The sequence below is a fragment of the Lontra canadensis genome, unplaced genomic scaffold, assembly GCF_010015895.1.
Source record: "Lontra canadensis isolate GAN:19392208 unplaced genomic scaffold, GSC_riverotter_1.0 scaffold160, whole genome shotgun sequence".
In the NCBI taxonomy this organism is placed as follows: domain Eukaryota; kingdom Metazoa; phylum Chordata; class Mammalia; order Carnivora; family Mustelidae; genus Lontra; species Lontra canadensis.
Genome location: NW_022631154.1, coordinates 2127898 through 2146376, shown reverse-complemented (window position 1 = coordinate 2146376; position 18479 = coordinate 2127898). Strand labels below are relative to the sequence as shown.

The 18479-nt window shown below is 61.9% G+C and overlaps 1 protein-coding gene across 1 annotated transcript; it reads right to left on the bottom strand.

The window, feature by feature from the left end:
* Positions 1 to 973: 973 nt before the first annotated feature.
* Positions 974 to 17802, bottom strand: BCAN (brevican). Its single transcript, XM_032845110.1, has 14 exons — positions 17463 to 17802; positions 13598 to 13707; positions 12643 to 13017; positions 12160 to 12334; positions 11776 to 11903; positions 11029 to 11322; positions 8522 to 8755; positions 7375 to 8019; positions 4009 to 4116; positions 3280 to 3438; positions 2664 to 2746; positions 2205 to 2349; positions 1753 to 1943; positions 974 to 1446 (listed from the first exon to the last, which is right to left on the bottom strand). Exons 2-14 carry the CDS (start codon positions 13686 to 13688, stop codon positions 1339 to 1341), a joined length of 2736 nt encoding a protein of 911 aa, XP_032701001.1. The 5' UTR covers positions 13689 to 13707; positions 17463 to 17802; the 3' UTR covers positions 974 to 1338.
* Positions 17803 to 18479: the final 677 nt, after the last annotated feature.

Genomic DNA, 18479 nt, shown 5'->3' with positions numbered 1-18479 from the left:
GCCCAGTGGGGCACGACGGAGGGCAGCCCCAGCGCGTGTGCGCGCGCGTGTGTGACCGCGTGTGACCGCGTGTGACCGCGTGTGTGACTGCGTGCGGGGAGCGCCCGCCGCCGCAGGGGTCCGCCCCGGCCAAGGCGCGGCGGGGCTCAGGGCCGTGCCCCGCGCGGAGGTACACACGCGCTCACACCCGTCCTCCTCTCCCCACTTCCGACGGTGACCTCACCATCCCAGCCGCCGCTGACTCAGCCCGCGCCGTCGGCGCACCCTGGCCGGAAGTCACCCTCCGCCCCGCCGCCCGCTCCCCCCGTCCCCATCCGCGCGGCTCGCAACGAGGGCTCGCGGCGCCCCCTGGCGGCCTCCTGCGGCTCCTGCGGCTCCTCCCGCCCGGCCACACTCACGCAGGCGCACGCGGCGCTCTCAGCCCGCCGTGCCTGCGTCCGCAGCGCCCTCTGCCGGTCACATCCGGGAGCCCTACCAGGTCTTTCTCGGAGCCGAGCGCACAGCAGGGCTGGGGGCGTCTCCCTGGCCTTTGTCTTGCTGCCCCAAGCCCTGTTTCCTTTGCTGGAAGTAAGCCGTGCTGCAGCCTGGCCCCCAGACCTGCATTCCCTTCACTCTCACCTTCACTCTTGAGAGAAACCGCCCCTTTTGGGAATCTCAGAACCGGGCCATCAAGGCACCGGTTTCCCCGCCTTCCTCTGTGGGCTCTCCATCCCTCTCCCTCCCCAGGCTGTGCAGGTCCGCTTGACTGGGCACTCTGGCACTCCAGCTCCTTCCAAACACGCTAATCCTGTCGGTCAGCCCCTGCGAGCTCCTTCGTTCTGTAAACCCATACCGGGCCACTACTCCGTGCCAGCACTGTTCTCTCCACTGACCTCTTGGGAACCTCTCTGACCTTCAGAAGCTGATCAATATCCCAGGAGGTCCAGCCCAACCCCTCTCTCATCTCCTTCCCTCTCACAGAGAAGCATCAAACTTGCCTGTGCTCCAAGCGGCTTTATTTCCTGCTGGTTACACAGTAATCCATCCTGCAAACCCATTCCCTGGGAAACATGAGAGTGAGAGGACCAGGTGCCACCCAGGGGAACGGACAGGACAGGATGGCTGGCAAGGAGAGGGCAGTTGAGGCACTTAGGGACTTCCTTGAGGCCCTCGGAGGGGGGGGTGACCTGATGCCCACGGTAGGGGTGAGAGGGGGCTGCCCAGGTACTGCCCACAAACCCCTCAGTCACTGTCACCCGGACTCCAACCCCACTCCTCTCCTGTTGTCACTTCCTGCGATGGGAAGAGGGTGGGGGGAGAGGCCAGTGCTGGGGGCAGCCGTGTTGAAGGCCTCGCTCTCTAGGGACCCGGAGCAGGACTGGAAGGAGGGGTCAGCAGTGCCTTCCAGCGTCCCAGGAGCCCTCCTTGATGTCCTTCTGGAGCCTTCAGTGAGTGCAGAGCTCGAGCCTGGGAAAGACACCCACACTCACTGTCTATGCGGGGCTCCTCCCTGGGTCTCTTCTGAGACCCTGCCCTCCGTGGTTATGATCTCTTTGAAACCCTTGTCCTGGCTCAGCCCGTAAGAGCCCAGAGTGTGGCCAGTGCTCTCAGACCTCAGCACTGAAAGGGACCCCAGAGCACCCACCTCTTTCCTGCTGCCTCCAAAGGCAGCCACGATGGCTGCGAGGTCACACAGCCAGCGGCTGGCAGAGCTGGGACTAGAGGCCAGGGCTACTGTTGGCTACTCCCCACCTGCGTCCTCCCGGCACTCACAGGCCTCCTGGGCACACAGGAGATCTGGGGAGGCTCCCAACGGCCATTCTCCTGGCAGCGGATCAGTGGCAGGTTGCGCTGGGTCAGCCCCTCCCGGCACCGGTAACGAAGCACCGTGTCTACTTCATAGCGCAGCCGTGGGCGGCCAAACACTTGGGCCAGGGGCAGCTCTGGTGGAGGCCCACAGGACACTGCAGGGGCAGGGGGGACACAATCAAGAACTGGGAGCCTGGCTCTGTGGGTGACAGTTCCCAGAATCAGGATGGGGGGGGCGGGCCACAATATGATGCAAAAAAGAGCAGAGGTTCCTAGTGGACCCACCTCATTTGTTATCTCCCCCTTGCTCATGGCCTGGGACACATTTCTGATTCTTCCATAGCTCTGCCCCCTCCTTCTACACACACATCGGCCGAGGGCCGCGGCGCTTCCTCCTCCCCCCTGCCCGGCCTCACCCAGCCCCATCTTGCAGGTGTAGGACAGGTGGTAATTGCAGGGTACGTCACTCCATTGTCCCTGATCATGCCACACCATGACCACGCAGTTCTCTCCGGACAGGAAGTAGCTGTCAGGCTGCCCAGGGTTCCAGTTCTCATAGAGCTGGGGGGAAGGCATGGGGGGGTGGTGAGGGGGAGGGATGGACCTAGAGGGCCTGAGGAGGGTGGGAGGGGCACTAAGAGGCAGGGGGTGGGGGATGGGGAGTGGGGGCCCAGGAGGTGAAGGAACAGCTCGCGGGCTTTGGTGGGGGGAATAATGGGAAGAAAGGAACGCAAAGAAGGGAGGCCGCCCCAGGGGGAAGAGGGACAGAGAAGGGGCCCGCAGAGGAGGGCGAAGGATGAGGTCACTGGGGGTGGAGGTCAGTAGGGCTTGGAAGAAGCGACCCAGGCCGCTGAGGAACAGCCGGAGCCTCTCACCAGGGGGACGCCATCTGACCACAGGAAATCGCCTTCGATGGTCCGGTCGTTGAGCCCGATCCACTGGTACTCGCGGTATCGACCTGGGGAGGAAGCGCGGGCCGGCGCAGGTGTGCAGTGAGCCCCGCTGCCAGCAGGTGGCGCCGCTCCCCGCTCCCGGCGGCCCCGGGGTGGGGGGGCGTCGTTCCCGCCAGACCCGGGGGGGGGCTTCCCCGCTTTCCCATCGGCCGGTCCAGCCTCTGCCCGCTCGCGGACAGAGGGCAGGGCCCGGGCGGGCGGCAGGGGTGCGTAGAAGAAAACATCGGCGGGGCCAGAACGGGTCGGGGGGGCAGGCGGAGGGGGCAGAGGCGGGGAGGGGGCGCGGCCGCGGGGGGCGTCGGGCCGCTGCAGGTGGATCGCGGCCGCCAGCCCCGTCCGGCCGAAGCCCGCTGGCCCCGCGGGAAGTGCGGGGCAGGGACCACGGGACGGGAATGAATGAGCGAAGTAAACCAGGGCACGGGCACCGGGTTAGTGAGGGAGTTAACGGACTCCCGCACTCACTGACGGTTAGTGATGGGTTAATGAGTGAGTGAGGAAGGGCGGGCGACGGGCCCCTCCAGCCCCGCCCCCAGCCCACTGTTGAGGAAGTCCTGCTCCTCGGGCGTGCTGATGCTGGCCAGGTGCGCGCCGAACAGCCGGCACTGGGTCTCCGCCTCCTCCCAGCTCCTCCGCGTGGAGAAGTGCTTGTAGCAGGCCCCCTGGAAGGCGTCCCAGCCAGGGCTGCAGAAGCGGAGGCCTGGGGCACAGAGGGCGGCTCGCTGAGGCCCGCGCGGAGGCCCGTGCTCTGTAAGGGACTGGGCCTCCCCCGCCGCGGCCGCAGGGGGCGGGGCTAAGGGGCCGGCCGTCCCTGCCCAAGGGCCAGCCCCGAAAGGGGGCAAGGAGGAGTCCTGAGGGACCCCGGTGCAGGGGGCCTTGATGGCTTCGTCCTCTGAGCACCAGGGACCAAGGAGTGTGAGGGCTGGTGTCCCGGTCTGGGTCTCCGCAACCCTCCCTAGGGGGCTGTGACATCCCATCTTCCCAGGAGAGAAGTGACAAGTAGGGACTGCCTGCTGCCAGGCGCACGGGTAGGCTATGCACTCCTCGTTCCCGGACCACTTGAGAAACGCATGCGTGGTTCCACTTAACAGATGAGGAAATCGAGGCTAGGGCTCAGAGAGGTTATGTGATTTGCTTAAAATGGAGATTCATTAATGACAAGGCCCAAACCAGTGCCCTCCCTCCTGGGTGCAGAGCTAGCTCACTGTCCCGGGTCCAGGCTTCAGATCTACCCCCAATCCCCCCACACCCTGCCCTTCAACACACTCACCAACATCACACAGGTCCCCCCCATAGCCAGGCAAACACAGGCAGCGGACCCCCTCCTCCTCCTCCAAGCACGTCCCACCATTGTGGCAGGGGCTGGGGACACAGTCACCTGAAGGGGGAGAGAAGTGAGGTGGGGGGAGCTGGGGAACACAACTCTGCAGCCTGAACCCCCGGGGGAAGAGTTCAGAGAGTTCACAGCCCCAGCCTCCTTGTCTTGGGAGCTATCACAGCACCTTAAAAGTCAACCCGGGCCTAAGTTCTGGGTTTCTCTCACACTGGCCATCCCCCTTCCCAGCATCGACTCAGCCCTGTGCTGGCCATTTTCGTGGCCACCAGTGTGGGCCCAGTGTAACAGGCTGGGGGAAGGTGGTCAGGAAGGCCCTCAGGACCCAACCCCACGAAAGGGAAAGACACTGGGCTGGGGACCATGAGATCTGGACTCTCCTGTGGCTCCTGGCTCTGCTGAGTGACATTGCGCAGGTCACTTGACCTCTCTGGGCCTGGAGGCTAGTCCCCCACTCGCTTGTCTTGGGGCCAGGTACCTGCACAGTTCTGTACAGTTTAGGTGGGCTGGGTGAAACCAGAGGAGAGGACTGTCACCGTAGCAACAGAAAGCTGTGGTCTGTACTTTACTGCTTCTGGGACCTGATACTGGGGGGGGGGGGGGGCTAGCTATTCCTTCGCAGTCGGGGTGGGGCGCATAGAGTCAGCCCCAGAAGCACCAAGCACTATCATAGTGAAGAAACACGTATTTCCCCTGGGTCTATGCCCTAATCATCCTCTTCCCCTACCCACCCCCCAGCCTGAAGCTGCAGGCCTCCCGCTGTCCTACAGCCGCTCCTCACACTCTCAACACCGTGCAGTCTCTTGTCTCCCCAAACTTATATCTTCTTACCTCCCCAAACTCCCTTCCACCTTGGGCTTTCTGCAAGTTCCCCAGCCCAGAAAGCCCTCCGATCCCCCTCTCTCCCTTCTTCTGGCACTCCTTCCCCCAGGCAGTCTTCTTAGACTGACACAGAACCCTGAAGGCCTGCCATCTGCGGTCTGGCTGGGTCACCTGCCTTCCCCTCTGGGCTCTCTCCCTCTGGATCCGGGGACAGGAGGTGGCGGCCTTTACACCAGGCCTGGGTGCCCGGTGGGCAGATTTCCCTCCTTCTGGTCCAGGAAGGGGAAGACGGCCCCACAGACTGACAGTGCGGGGCTGGGCTCACAGCTCGGGAGGGGAAATCAGCTCTGAGCGGGACTCCTCAGACTGTGCCTTATGCCTAGCATCCAAGGGCAAGGCCCACTGTGCTTCCCTCTGCTGGGTAGGGGGAGGGGAAGCTGGAGCTGAGTCCAAGAATGTTGCTGGGATGACCAAGCTGTTTGGGGTGAAATGAATCTGCTATTCCTGCTCCCCCACTCTGTCACCTCCCCTCCCCCGCACCTCCAAGCTGCCAGCACTAGCTCCCGGGGCAAAGGGGGAGGAGAGGTGTTTTACTTAACCCACTAAGCACCAGGACCCACAGAGAGTAGGTGTCCTGAAGCCCGTTCCATCCCTCACACTTTCCTGGGGGACGGAGATTCCAAACTTGGTTCCCCACCCAGGCCATGAGGTCCCTCCCCTGGCTGAGGGAGGTAGAACCTGAGCCAGGACAGACAGAGCGGAGGTGAAGGAACCCCTCTTGAGACGTTCCACTCTCCTTCCTTCCCGTGTTGGGGCCAACTGCTATACACAACCAGAAAGTTCTTCCCTCCTGCCGCAATAGTAGGCCAGAGGACATCCCTGGGCCCCCAGTGTCTAACTAAGACACTGTAGAGACTCCCACTGCTGCTTCTCTTCCCACCAAACCGCCTCCCAACCCACACAGCTCTGAGGCCAGCTGGGCAGGGAGCCAATGGTTGAAATGGGCGAGCCCGATGGGCGGGCCGGGTGTGATGCGGGGGCCCTATCCCATCCTGGACCATCTAGGGAGGGCAACGCAGGGACTGGGAAGAACCCAGCCTTCTCCAGGGGTCTCCACTGGGAAGCTCAACCTTCCCTGAGCCAGTGGGGCTTCTCTCAGACCCCAGAATCTGACTCCCACTCCTTCCCCTCTGCATTTCCTCTCCGTCCTCGCGTCCTGCATTGTGTCTTCTCCAGCATCAGGGACTTTGAGATCTTTTGGGTTCAGGGAGGGTGAGAGTCTTCCAAGGGGTGGCGAGGTGCTCATTAGGGCAGGGTCAGTGGGGGAGGGGCGGCCGTGGGCAGTGGGATGGAAGTTAGATCCCGTCCCCCTTCTGAGTGGCGGTGGTGGAGGCTGGGGCCAGGGATGGGCTTCTACGCCAAGACGGACTTTCTCCATCACTAGTCTGTATGTCCGGCTCTAGACAGAAGCCTTCAAGATGGCTCAGAAATGAGTACACATGTGTGCACCCACCCACACTCACTCTCTCTTTCTCCCTCCCTCTCAGGCTGGCGGAAGTTTCGCCCCATCAGGAGTGAGGGACTACAGCTCCCAGCAGCCCCGCCGACTGAGGGACAGTGACTCCTCTGCACCATCAGAGTTGGGCTCTTGGTGGTCAGGAAGGAAGGCAGAGGAGGAGCCTGAGAGGGCAGGACGGAGGACCAGTGAGCATGTTAGAAGGGGAGGGCGGGAAGGGGCACTGGCTGAGAATGAAGAGAAGGAAGAGAGAAGCAGAGAGTGAGGGAGAGAGGTGGGGAGAGACAGGGCAGAGCTGCCCGGACTTGCGACACAAATGCGAGGAATGAAAAGGGCAGACAGCAGGGGGTGGACACAGAGGGTGCCAGAGTTTTGGTTATAAAGTGGTTTAATAGAGATTTATTTCCAAGCCTTGTTTTCCATGAAACAGTCAAAAAAATACTTCACAGAAGTAGACGCTTAAGGCTCTGTGGGGATATGGGCTCTCCTAGACCCCAGAGGCTGAGGGCAGGGATGGAATCCCAGGCTTCCCTGATATCAATGGGGTGGCCAAAGGGGGTGGCACCAGGAGGGGGAAGGGCAGCAGGAGAGGGGCCTGGGCCCCAAGAATACAATAGGCCCCCAGGGCATCTACGGTGCTTGAGGATGGTGGGTGGTCTGTGGGGCTGGTGAGTCACACGTGGAGAGACAAGGGCAAGAAAGGGTCGCAAGTGGTCAGTTGGGAGGCTGGAGTCACAGGGGTGGGACGGTGGGGTTGGGGGTCATGAGGTGAGAAATCAGAGAGCAGGGTTGAAAGTCACAGATGTGGCACCCAAGACTGGACACCCACAGGTAGCAGATGAAGGCAAAGGACAGGAGATGCTGGGGTAATGGGGGTCAGAGGACCATAGGTCATGTGACCCAGAGCTTCAGGGGGAGAAAGGGAAGAAGGAGAAAGAGGGAGTTCGAGCCTTGGGCAAAGTTACCTGATGAGGGGGCCACGGCCACTCCACCTCGGCTGGCGCTGTCAGTGGGCAGCACTGGCTGCACCCGCACTGAGGTCCCTGCTGGGACAGTTCTTCCAGAATTCTCTTCAGAGGGGGCCTCCAGTTCCCTGGCACCCTCAGGGGCCCGTGTGGCTGGAAGCAGGGCAGGGGTATCCTCAGAGCTCCCTGCCTCCTCACTCTCTCCTCGAGGGACCCCAGACAGCTCAGGACCACCAGCCTCCTCCCCCACCTCTCTCTCCCCGGCTGGAGTGGAAGGTGGCGGGGGTGTCAGTTTCCCATTCCTGGGAGTGGGTAGAGTCTCAGTGGGTGGTCCAAGGACCCTCGGAGGCCTGGGAGCCTCTGGCTCTCCGTCGGGGTGTGGTGATGCAGCAGGCTGTAGGACTGCACTCGCTGGTGGCGGGGAGGCACGGGAGAGTGATTCCTCTAGGGCTGGCTCCGTGGGGAGAAGAGTCTCCGGGTCTGGGCTGCTGATCTCACTGTGCCAGGCCCACAGGGCCTCATCTTCCACCTCCTCCTCTTCCTCGTCTTCTTCCTCTTCATCTGTGTATTTCTCTTCTTCCTCCAAAGCCTTGTCTTCCTCTTCGGAGGACCCCAGGGGGGGGACAATGGATGGCGCTTCGAATTCTAGACAAAGCACAGGTGGTTCAGCACCAGGGACAGCACCAGCCCCAAACCGAAGACCGCGGGGGAGGGGAAGGAAGCGGGGGCTGGGGAGGGTGAGGGCGGAGGGGGGGGGCGACCAGGGGAAAGCCTGTCCCAGGGAGAGGCTACCTCCATTCCCCACCAGAAGACCTTCAACCTGAGCAGCAATATTGAGACTACCTGGAGGAGGCTCTGTGAGCTGTCATCAGCCCAGGAAAAAAACACGGTTGTTATATCTCTCTCTCCTAGCCTTGAAATCTCTAGTTTATTTTGGGTAGGTGGGGGGAGGAGGGAGCAAAGGAAGGAGCACCCTCCTTCCCAGACCCAGAGAGTTGGGAGTGGAATGTGCTGGAAAGGCAAGGGTTGGGAGAGCACTGGAGACACGCCCCGCATCACAGAGCTGCTGAGAAAGGACAAAGAAGTCATACAGCAGCCCGGGCTTGCACCCGCACCACCGACTTCTCTTACTAGGGGATTCGGTTACCAAGGAGGGTCCTCGGGGGCTCTGCGGGGTCTTCTGGAGTGGAGCTTCCACCCCCTCCGTCCTCCACGATGGGGATGGAGTAGATGGCTCCCCGGGACTCGCTCTCCACAGCCTCCTGAGGCAGCTGGAGTTCCTCCAGGGTCTCTGTCACCGTGACAATGGCCTCCAGCCCATCAGAGACCGGGTCCGCTGCTGGGTCCGACGCCTCAGGCATGGTGGACGGCTGGGCAGAGTCTATCGGAGGGAAGTGCCAATGGGAAGTTGACCAGGTCCTACTGCCACGGGCATGGCAGAGACCCACCATCTCTGGGCTAGACTCAAAGACCATGAGAGTCCCAATTCTCACTCAGCCTTTTTGTGGAGGGCCCAAAGGACCCAGGGAGCACTGTGGGAGGGAGTTCACCACCTATTCCTCAAGCATCAATCAAGGGCCCACCATGTGGCAGGCCAGCATTCTTCTGGGCACTGAGGATACAGTGGAGAGAAGCCAGCAAGCCTCCTGCCCTAAGGGAGTTTACAGCCTAGCTACAGATAATAAACAAATAAGCATGTATCATAAAGTTATCATACAAGGAACAATTAGGGGCGCCCGGGTGGCTCAGTCGTTAACCGTCTGCCTTCAGTTCAGGTCATGATCCCAGGGTCCTGGGATCAGGCCCCGCATCATCCGGCTCCCTGCTCAGTGGGAAGCCTGCTTCTCTATCTCCCACTCCCCCTGATTGTGTTCCTTCTCTTGTTGTGTCTCGGTCAAATAAATAAATGAAATCTAAAAAAAAAAAATTTTTTTTTAAATTAGGCAGGGTAAGGAGATAGAATGGTGAGAAGTACTACTTTAGACAGAGCTGTCAGGAAAGGCTCAGGAGAGAGTTTCCTGATTAAGGGGTGGAGGAAGAAGGATGGACAGGTGGTCTCAGCACTGTGGGACCCTGCTCTTGGAGCAAGGCACAAGGACCCCCGGGTTTTTTAAATGGAAGGGGAGAGAGGGCCTTCACGCAGGAGAGCTGAAGGGTGGAGTCCAGGAAGGACATCCAACAGTCACCACCTGAGGGTCTCAGCACTGGGGCAGGAGGGGAAAGGGAGGGGCTGCCACATCCTTCCTGGAGCTGCTGCCTTCAAACCACTGGGGCTTTGGAAAGGATAACCTGGTCTTTGGAGAAGAGAACGAAGGTCAGAAAACCAATGAAGCGGCGGTGGAACTGGGCTAAGAAAAGCCCTGAGGGCTGTCTGCGCTTAGCCAGACGTGACTGCACAGCCTGCTCCAGGGAGCCTGGCTCCTGCCAGGCAAACGAAGCCGTGCCCTTGCCCGCCTCTGTCCTCCACCTGTTCCAAGCTGCTCACTGTAATTAGGATCGTCACGGTCAACCCTCTTCCAGTTGGCCTTTCCAGACAGACCTGCCTTCCTACGGACTTCACCGCCCCACCGCTCCCTTGCCCCGGGCTCAAGATGTTTGTGGATCGAGCCCAGCAGAAGTAATGCTTTTCTCTCAGTCTCCCCTCATACTGGGAGCAAGGCATCTCATCTCCCCTTGGACTGGGGGCTCCCAAGGCAGAAGCAGTGGTTTTCCCCTTCAGACTAGGGGCTGTGCATTCTCCTTTCACTTCTACCTCCAGCCCCACCAGTACTGCAGGCTCACGAGTGTGGCGAGGACTGAGAACGCCCCATGATTGTCAGCCACCCTTGGTCGGGGCCCTGTGCCTCTGGGGATCCCAGGCACTGCCTTCCCGCCAGCTCCCAATGTTAAGATGTGGTCAGAAAGCCATCTCTACACCCAGCGGTCCTTGAGGACCTGCTCCCTATGGGGAGGACTTGCATCTGTCCATCAACCCTTGGTGGCTAAAGATCTGAGACCATCAACTGAAGTTTCCGACCCTGCCCACCTCCCCCAAACCCCCCCCCCCGCCCCCCGTCATGAGAGCTCTGGAGAGCATGATGGTAACTGGATCAGACCATTCATTGGGTTCAGAAAATGTCCCTTATCTCTGCTCTAGGGGCGCCTGGGTGGCTTAGTGGGTTAAAGCCTCTGCCTTCGGCTCAGGTCATGATCTCAGGGTCCTGGGATCGAGCCCCGCATTGGGCTCTTGGCTCAGCGGGGAGCCTGCTTCCCTTCCTCGCTCTCTGCCTGCCTCTCTGCCTGCTTGTGATCTCTGTCTGTCAAATAAATAAATAAAATCTTAAAAAAAAATCTCTGCTCTACTAATGAGATGCCCAGAAATGGAACCTCCCAACCTCCCAATACGGCACTGGGGAGGCAAGCCATGGACGGCTGAAGGGAAGGCAGGTGAGGGGCACAAGGAGGCAAGCCCTCCCCGAGGCCACACAGCCCAAGCCAGAGGGCATCAGTGGAACGAGAGCCCTAGGTGCCAAGCCGGGCATCCCCCAGGGCTCCTTCAGGCAAACGGCAAAGACCCGAGAGACACTAGTCCGAGCAGCAGTGGGACGCCCAGGCTCAGCTCTGGGTCCCTGACAGAGACAGGCCGGTCTCAGCCCCCGCAGGGAGGCCGCTCACCTCGGAAGCAGTAGACGCTGAAGCGGCTGTGCTTGTCGGGAAAGCCGGTCTGGTTGGGGAAGAGGAAGAGCGTCTTGACACCAGGCAGGCCACCCCCGCAGCGCTGGCTGGGCGTGACGATGGGGTAACGGACACTGCCATCGGCCAGCCAGCCCGGGCTGCAGCGGTCCAGGCCGCCATCCCAGGCGGCGTATAGCTGGCCAGTGGTGGCGATCTCCGCGCCCCGCTCCCGGCAGTACGCCCGTGCCTCCTCCAGCGTCAGCTTGTCTGGAGGGGCACCCAGGAACAGCTCTCCTGGGAGGGAAGAGGAGGCTGTGTCACCCGGAAGCTGGCAGCCCCGTCCACCCTGGCTGGCTTCTCCAGGCCTCCGTCTCCACATCGGGGACACGGAGTCAACTCCCCTCTTTCAGGGTCAAAGCTTGAGTGGAACCTTGGGATGAAATTACTCGGAGGGGCTGGCTCCGCTTCCTCACTCTGCGAAGAAGGAAAGTGAGGCCCGGGGAGGCTGAGGGGTAGAGAGAGGCACAGCAGGTGTCAGACTCAGTCTCCGACCACCTGTCTGAGGCGTTGGCCATGAACTTGCTTCCATGACAGTTTGGAGGGCGGGACCAGCTTGTTTCTTTGGAAGCCCCTCCAGATGCCCACTTGAACACACGAGGGATGATAGGTCCAGCAGAGGCCCCAGGAGGAGCTCCCGCCAGCCCCGGAGAAGGGGCTCTAACCCGAGAACCCCTCACCCCCAATCACCATTTAGGTCTTCGGCATAGCAGTAGACATCATAGAGGTCGTCCGGGTCCACCACTCCGTAGTTCCGGACCCCGGGGAAGCCATCCATGTCTCCATAACAGGCTTCTCGTGGGGTCTGGATGGGATACCTGAGAGCGAGTACAGATGCCTTCATCAGGGAGCCCTCCAGGGATGCCGCTCCTGAACCACACTGCCTTTTAAGGCAGCCAGCTGTCTACCCGGTTCTGCAGGGACACCCCCTACCCCAGGGCAGGCCAACCTCATTGCCTGGAGGCAGTGGGAGCCGGATGGCTAGCCTGAGACATCAGGCAGTCCCTGCTGAACCAGGGCCCACCGATACCTCAGCTACAACTAGAAGCTCCTGGTCCCCAGCCGCCCACCCACCTCACAGTCTGGTCAGACAGCCAGCCAGCGTCACACTGCTCATAGCCTCCGAGGTAGGCGGCGTAGAGCTGCTCCGGGGTGGCGATGCGGGCTCCGATGCGGGCACAGGCCTCCTGGGCCCCCGTGAAGGAGAAAGCATAGCGGGCAGAGCCTTCCCGGTAGAGAAAGACGACCCCTGGGGGGGCAGAGAGGAGCCCTGAGGCAGGATCACCCCCATACCAGCCTCCCCTCGCCCTCCTTGTCACTCTCCTGTACACAAGGAGTCAAGTCCAAACGATGCTCACTCGACAGCAAGAGGGGGTTACGTTAGACTGTGAGCAGGATTCCTTCCACCCCCCAGGGAGCAGCAGAGAGAAACGAGGTGACCAAGGCCGGTATCTACTCACTCCTTTTCCAGCTCTGTGGGTGCCTGCCACCTGGGTGTGCTTCCCCCTCGGACTGTGGGCTCCCTCCCTGCCGGAACCTCCCTCGTCCTGCCCTCACCTTTGACCTTGACCTCCACTGCGTCGCTGCTGTCGTCTATGCCGTGCTGGACTTCGCAGCGGTAGACGCCCGAGTCGTTGGGCCGCAGCTCGCTCAGCACGAGGGACACGTCGGTGAGCGACGCCGGGTAGGCCGGCAGCGCCACGCGGAACCGGTAGGCCTCGCTCACCTTGACGCGCAGCCCCCGCGCCACCAGCACCTCGGCCTCGCGGCCCCCGGACAGGAAGGTCCACTTGACCCTCGGGGAGCCCAGCACGGCCCGGCGGCCCAGCGGCGGCCGCAGGTAGTGGACGTGGCACGGGATGGTGAGGGCGCCGCCCAGCACGCCCTGCAGTGGCGTGTTGCCAGCGATGCGCACGCGGAAGGCCCGGTCCTCTGTGGGTGGGTGAGTGGGCAAGGCCGGCTGGAACTCAGGGGGCGCGAGGGTCCGCACCGTCCCGCCTGATTTCTCCCCTCCCACCCTCCCACCCACCCCAAGGGCCGTGCATGCCGGCCTCTAGGACCCCAGGACCACCCTGGACACTCTCCAGAGCTGTCCCCAGGCCTCCCAGTCAGTTCTCCCAGAGAGTGGCCCAGTACCACCCCAGAATCCCCGGGTGCCCAGCCCAGGTCTAATCTGCTCCCCAGGTCCTCCAGCCCTGGCCTCAGTTTCCCCTGTTTCCCTCAGACTCACCTTCAGGATTTCTCCCCGCTCTACCCCCTTCTGCCTCCCCAGCCCATCTACAGGTCCCAGACTCTAGAGACCGGCGGCCTTGCACCTGCTGCCCCTCCCACCTTCCCCCCAGTTTTCCCTGCCTCACCCAGAGCCCACGGTTCATCCCTTGTTTCCAAGTGTCCCAGACCAGACCTTTCCCCTCAGTGCCCCAATCCTCTCTCCCTGGGTCCTCCAAGCCCACCCCCTTCCACAGGGGCAATGCGGGAGACAGAGACAGTGACCCTGAGTGCTGTTGCTTACCTGAGCTGTCCCCCTCCAGGGCATCAGCTAAGGCCACAGGGCCCTGGGCCAGGGCCAGAGCTGCCAGCAGGGGCAGGAACCGTGGGGCCATGCTCAGGCTGGTGGAGGGACTTGAGGAGGAAAGACAAGGTTAGACCTCAAGACGGACTTCCCCTGGCTCCCAACCACACCCATTTGGACTCACACACATCATGGCCCCGGAAGCCCGCTGTTCCCACCTCACTGTTAACTCCCTTGTTTCTGATCCTATCTCCCCACCAGGAAGTTCTTCCTGGGAACCAGACCGGATTCTAGTCAACTTGCTGCATGACTTAAGGCCGGGTCCTTGACCTCTCTGGGCCTTGGTTTGCCAACTTGTACAGGAGCACCATGACCACCACCTCCCGGGTCGTGATGAGGCTATGGGCTTTAGAGCCCTGTCTATCCTAAAAACCCTATACAGACGCGCAGCTCCGGTACACTGTAGGAGCTCAATAAATGCTGGTAGTATGCGTGGTGGGTGCTATTGTACTTAACAATCCCTGTGCTCAGGGCGCCTGCGGGGCTCAGATGGTGAAGCGTCTGCCTTTGGCTCGGATCATGATCCCAGGGTCCTAGGATCGAGCCCTGCGTTGGGCTCCGTGCTCAGCGGGGAGCCTGCTTCTCCCTCTGCCTGCTGCTGCCCCTGCCTGTACTCTCTCAGTCTCTGCAAAATAAATAAATAAAATCTTAAAAACAAAAACAAAACCAACCCCCTGTGCTCCTCCCATGCCAGACTCCCTCCTTGAACCCAGAACCTCCTCCTCCCCCAGTATCGCTCCAGGATTCCCTTCCTGTCCCTTCCTCCCTGAGTACTGTACCCACCTAGCCTCCTCCAGGAAGGCCTCCTAGACTGAACCTGGGCAATGTGCAACTTCTCTCTAGCCCTACCCCTCCTTGACCTCCCCCTATCCCACGGTTACTTATAAGAAAACTCTTCTCTTTACTCGTAGCATCCTCCGCCCCCTCCTTGGCTGCCTTCTCCCTTCTTCCCAGCCTTCCTTTCTGCCTGGCACGGGCTTTCCCACCGGATCTCCTGGCTCAGAAACCGGCTGGGACAAAGCCCCTGTCTCTGCCAGTCTGGCCTCCATCCAGCCTCTCCCTTCCCCCACCCCAGCCCTAGGCTGGGGGGGGGGTTTCTAAAGGAGAGTGAGACTAAATGGGAGGGGCCATGTCCCTCCTGCCCTTGGCTATCTGACACTCTGAGAATCCACACTAGACTTCTGAAGATCTCAAGGCACTTACACTCTCATAATGGAGGGATGCCGGGGTGACATTGAGAAAGGGGACCCAGAGAGGGCTAGGGCTGACCCTGGTCCCCAGCAAAGTCAAGTCAGGTACCGGGCCAGTGTGTCCGCAGGAGGGAAGGCTGGGGAACTAGTGTCCAACATCCGTATGGGTCGGGCTAGTCGAAATGCATGCAGACCCGGGTCTGCCCTGGAAGAGGCCAGTGACCCCACAGGACTACAGGCAAGACGTCCTAGTGCTCAGGTTCATTCCCACTCCAGGCCCACTGCTCGACCTCCGTCTTCTTTGCCCTCTCAGGCTCTGCCTTCCTGCACATCTCCGCCTTCCTGAGCCTGAGCCTGAGCGGCTGGGGGCTGGGACATTCCTCTCCTCTCCCCGATTCTCCCAGGGATCTCAGATCCTCCTCGGAAAGCCTCCCCACCCACAACACCTCCCTTCCCCCCACTACTCCTCAGCGTCACACTTGGGGAAGGAGTGACAGAAGCTAAATGTCTAGAGTCTTTCTCTAGGGGGCCAGACCAGAGGCTGCTGAGACCAGCTCTGCACATGGGGGCACCTGGGTGGACCGCTTTCTGGGGTAGGTGAGGGACCATTCGCTGTGGGTGGCCAGTCCCTGCTGGATGCTGGGCAGACTGGTCATCTTGCCTGTGAGCCTGGTGAGATCCTGGCCAGGCCCCTTTCTGGCGCCTTCCCTCCCCTCTCTTTGGGCTGGAGCTGGAGCAGCTCACAGACCTGGATCCCAGCTCTCCGACAGGCGGCCCAGAAACCCATATATTTGGAGCCACTCTGGGACCCACAGCCTGGACCCCCACTTTCACCTCTGTTTTGAAGGTGAGGGAGTGAAGGGAGAGGGTCTGAGGCTGGTGAAGGCCTAGTGACACAGGGATAAGGGGGCCATCCCACCCAGTGGGAGTCACTGACCAGAGGGGCCAAGAGGGGGCCTGGATTGTCTGGTTCTCATGATCAGAGGCATCTGCGCTGCCCCCCACCCCACTGCCAACCCCGCCCAGCTTGGGCCTCAGCTCCCTCCTGGTACAGCGAGGTGTCCTGGGAAAATTATGGCATCACCTCAGCGGGCACCAGCCTCAGACCTGAGCTTGAGGCCGGGAGCGGGCCCGGACCTTCTCCAGCCCCTCTGCTGTCGTCCAGAGCTCATGTCCTCTCCATCTCTAACCTGGAGAGCTCGGCATTGTGGGGGGGCTTCCTGTCCCTTACCCTGATGCCACACCGTCCCTCTGTCCAGCTCATTCTGTCCTGCTGCAGCTCCAGGATTTCTGCCCTTGCCTTGCATTTCGCAGGCTGTTCAGGAAACTTCCCTCGTGTTATGTTGTCATGCCTGTCTGACTGCTGAGTCCAGCTCCCTCCCAGGCTTGAAGACCCAATCCACAGAGGATTAAGATGAAGATTAGGCCGTGTGTGTGTGTGTGTGTGTGTGTGTGTGTGTCCAACCCCATCTCTGCACTGACTGCCCTCCCCAACCCCAGGCTGGCCATCTGAGGTCTGCCCTCAGGAACCAGGCTCCCAAAAGCAGCAAGGGCAGCAGGAGGGAAGTTCTCACGGTCGCCTTAGTGTGAGCAGCAACGCAAGCCGCGCAACACCAACCACAGCCGCCAGCCCTTAGCGGGGCCTGCAGGACCGGCTATAGAAGTTGCATGAACAGTCCTAGTGATCAGAAGCACAACCAGTAATACAATTAGCAACATCACAAGCCAACGACTGCGGCTCCTCGGCTGGAACCTGTGGGCAGATGCTGCCAAGTTAGCATCAGGCGCTGGTGATGCTGTGGGTGGGCGAGGGTCGGGGTGGGTGGGCCATGGGTAACAGCGTCCCTTGATCTTATGCTTTTTTCTGGAATAGAAGTTGTGCAGGTATTAACGGTGCTAACAAAACTGATGGCAAAATCTCTTGATCCAGTTGGAAGCAGGAGAGCAGGGGATATGAAAGGACCTGGGGCAGGGGGTGTCCCCGCCCACCCGCCGGGCTAGGAAGGAGAGCCGCAGTGGTAACCAGAATTCAGGCTCATGGTTACCGACCCTCTTCCTGAGCCAGGCGACTTAAAAACGCTTCCCATGGACAACCTTGACTTTGAGAAAAATACTATCTATAGGTTACACGGATGCGGAACTCGAGGTTCAGAGAAGTCAACTAATTTGCCCAAGGTCACAGAGCAAGTAAGTGACAGAGTTGGGACTCCCGGCGCCAGTGGGAGCCCGGACCACCGGCCGAGGCTGTCCCGCGGGCCCCGGGGAGGGAACCCCAGAAGAAGGGCTGCTTCCCGCTCCTCCCGCCGCCCACCCCGCACAAGGTCGGAAGTCGGGGCGGGGGGCTGGCACCCGAGCGCACAGCAGGGAGGCGGCGGGGACAGGGGTGGGGGGCGTTCCCATCAGCCCGCGGACTCGGGCACGCAGGTCGTCGGGCCGCACACGGCGGAGGGGTGCGGACCGCAGGGCGGGAGGCGGCGGCGAGCGCTCGGGGGCTGGCAGGGTCAGGGGCTGGGTCCGCCACGGGAGGCCAGGGCTGCGCGGGGGGGCGCGGACCGCGGGCGGCCGGCGGGTGCCCCCGGCTCTCGGGCGGCCCGGCTGCTCTCTCGCTCACCTACCTGCAGGCTGCGGGGGCCCGGGGCGAGGGGGCGGCACCGCCGGGTTTGCCGCCTCCTCCGGGCTCTCCTCCGGGCTCTCCTTCGGGTCCACGCTCGGTCCTGCGGCCGCAGGCGACTGCGGCGGGAACTGCGCGGGCGCAGGGAGAGGCCGGGCCCGCAGGGTGTTCGGAAGAGGGCGCCGGGCCGCCGGGCGCCGCACAAAACCCCCTTTCTTCCCCCCGCCCCCGCCCCGCCCCTCCCCGGGGCCGCCCCCGCCCCCTGGCCGGGGACGCGGGGGGCTCGGGAAGGTCACGCGACCCGCTGCCTCCTCTGCGTCGGTTCCCGGCGGCGGCCGCGAGAGCAAGTACGTGCGAAGTAGGACATCGTTCCGGGGAGGAGAAGCCGGGCGCGGGGAGCAGGGAGGGAGGGAGGGCAGAAGGGGCGGGGAGGGAGCGCTCGCGGAGCTGGAGGGGAGGCTGCAGCAGGAGGGATGGAAGTTAGACAGCTGGAGGGACTTCCCGAGGGGCAAGGGGAGAGCAGGAGGGCCTCAGACTTGGGCAGTACGGGAGAGGATGACGGGAGCATAAAAATGGGGGAGGGAAGCTGTTTTTTGGAGGCAGGATGGAGTGCAGAGGACCTTAGCCATCTCCCGGTGGGCAGCTCTGATTGGGTTTTGTCTCTGGTGGGGCTCCCACCCCCTGCACAGAGGAGGAGCTGACTTTGCAGTTGGACGGATGGAGGTTAGACAGCAGATTCTCGGCTTAAGCAAACAAGTCAGGGACTCGCTGGATGTGGGGCGGGGGAGGGGCTGCACTGGGAATGGGCACACCCGTCATGCGAACCAAAGTGCGAAACACAGGCATTGCTGGGAGCCCCGAGGGCCCGCTGGCCAGGGCTGGTGCTGATGAATGTGCAGCCTGGTGCCAGGGGGTGGGCCTTGAGTGCCGCCCCGCGGTGGGGGAGTCCTCAGAATACCAATGAGGCCCCAGCCCCAGCGACTCCCCTTCCCTCTGCTTTCCCAGGCTCTCTCTGCCCCTC

Excerpts from the sequence above, each read along its gene's own strand:
- BCAN (XM_032845110.1), bottom strand. The coding sequence starts at position 13,688 with ATGGCCCCACGGTTCCTGCCCCTGCTGGCAGCTCTGGCCCTGGCCCAG. Across the intron at positions 13,018-13,597 it reads CCTGGAGGGGGACAGCTCAG|AGGACCGGGCCTTCCGCGTG; the intron begins GTAAGCAACAGC and ends ACCCACCCACAG. Across the intron at positions 1,944-2,204 it reads CACCTGCAAGATGGGGCTGG|TGTCCTGTGGGCCTCCACCA; the intron begins GTGAGGCCGGGC and ends CTGCCCCTGCAG.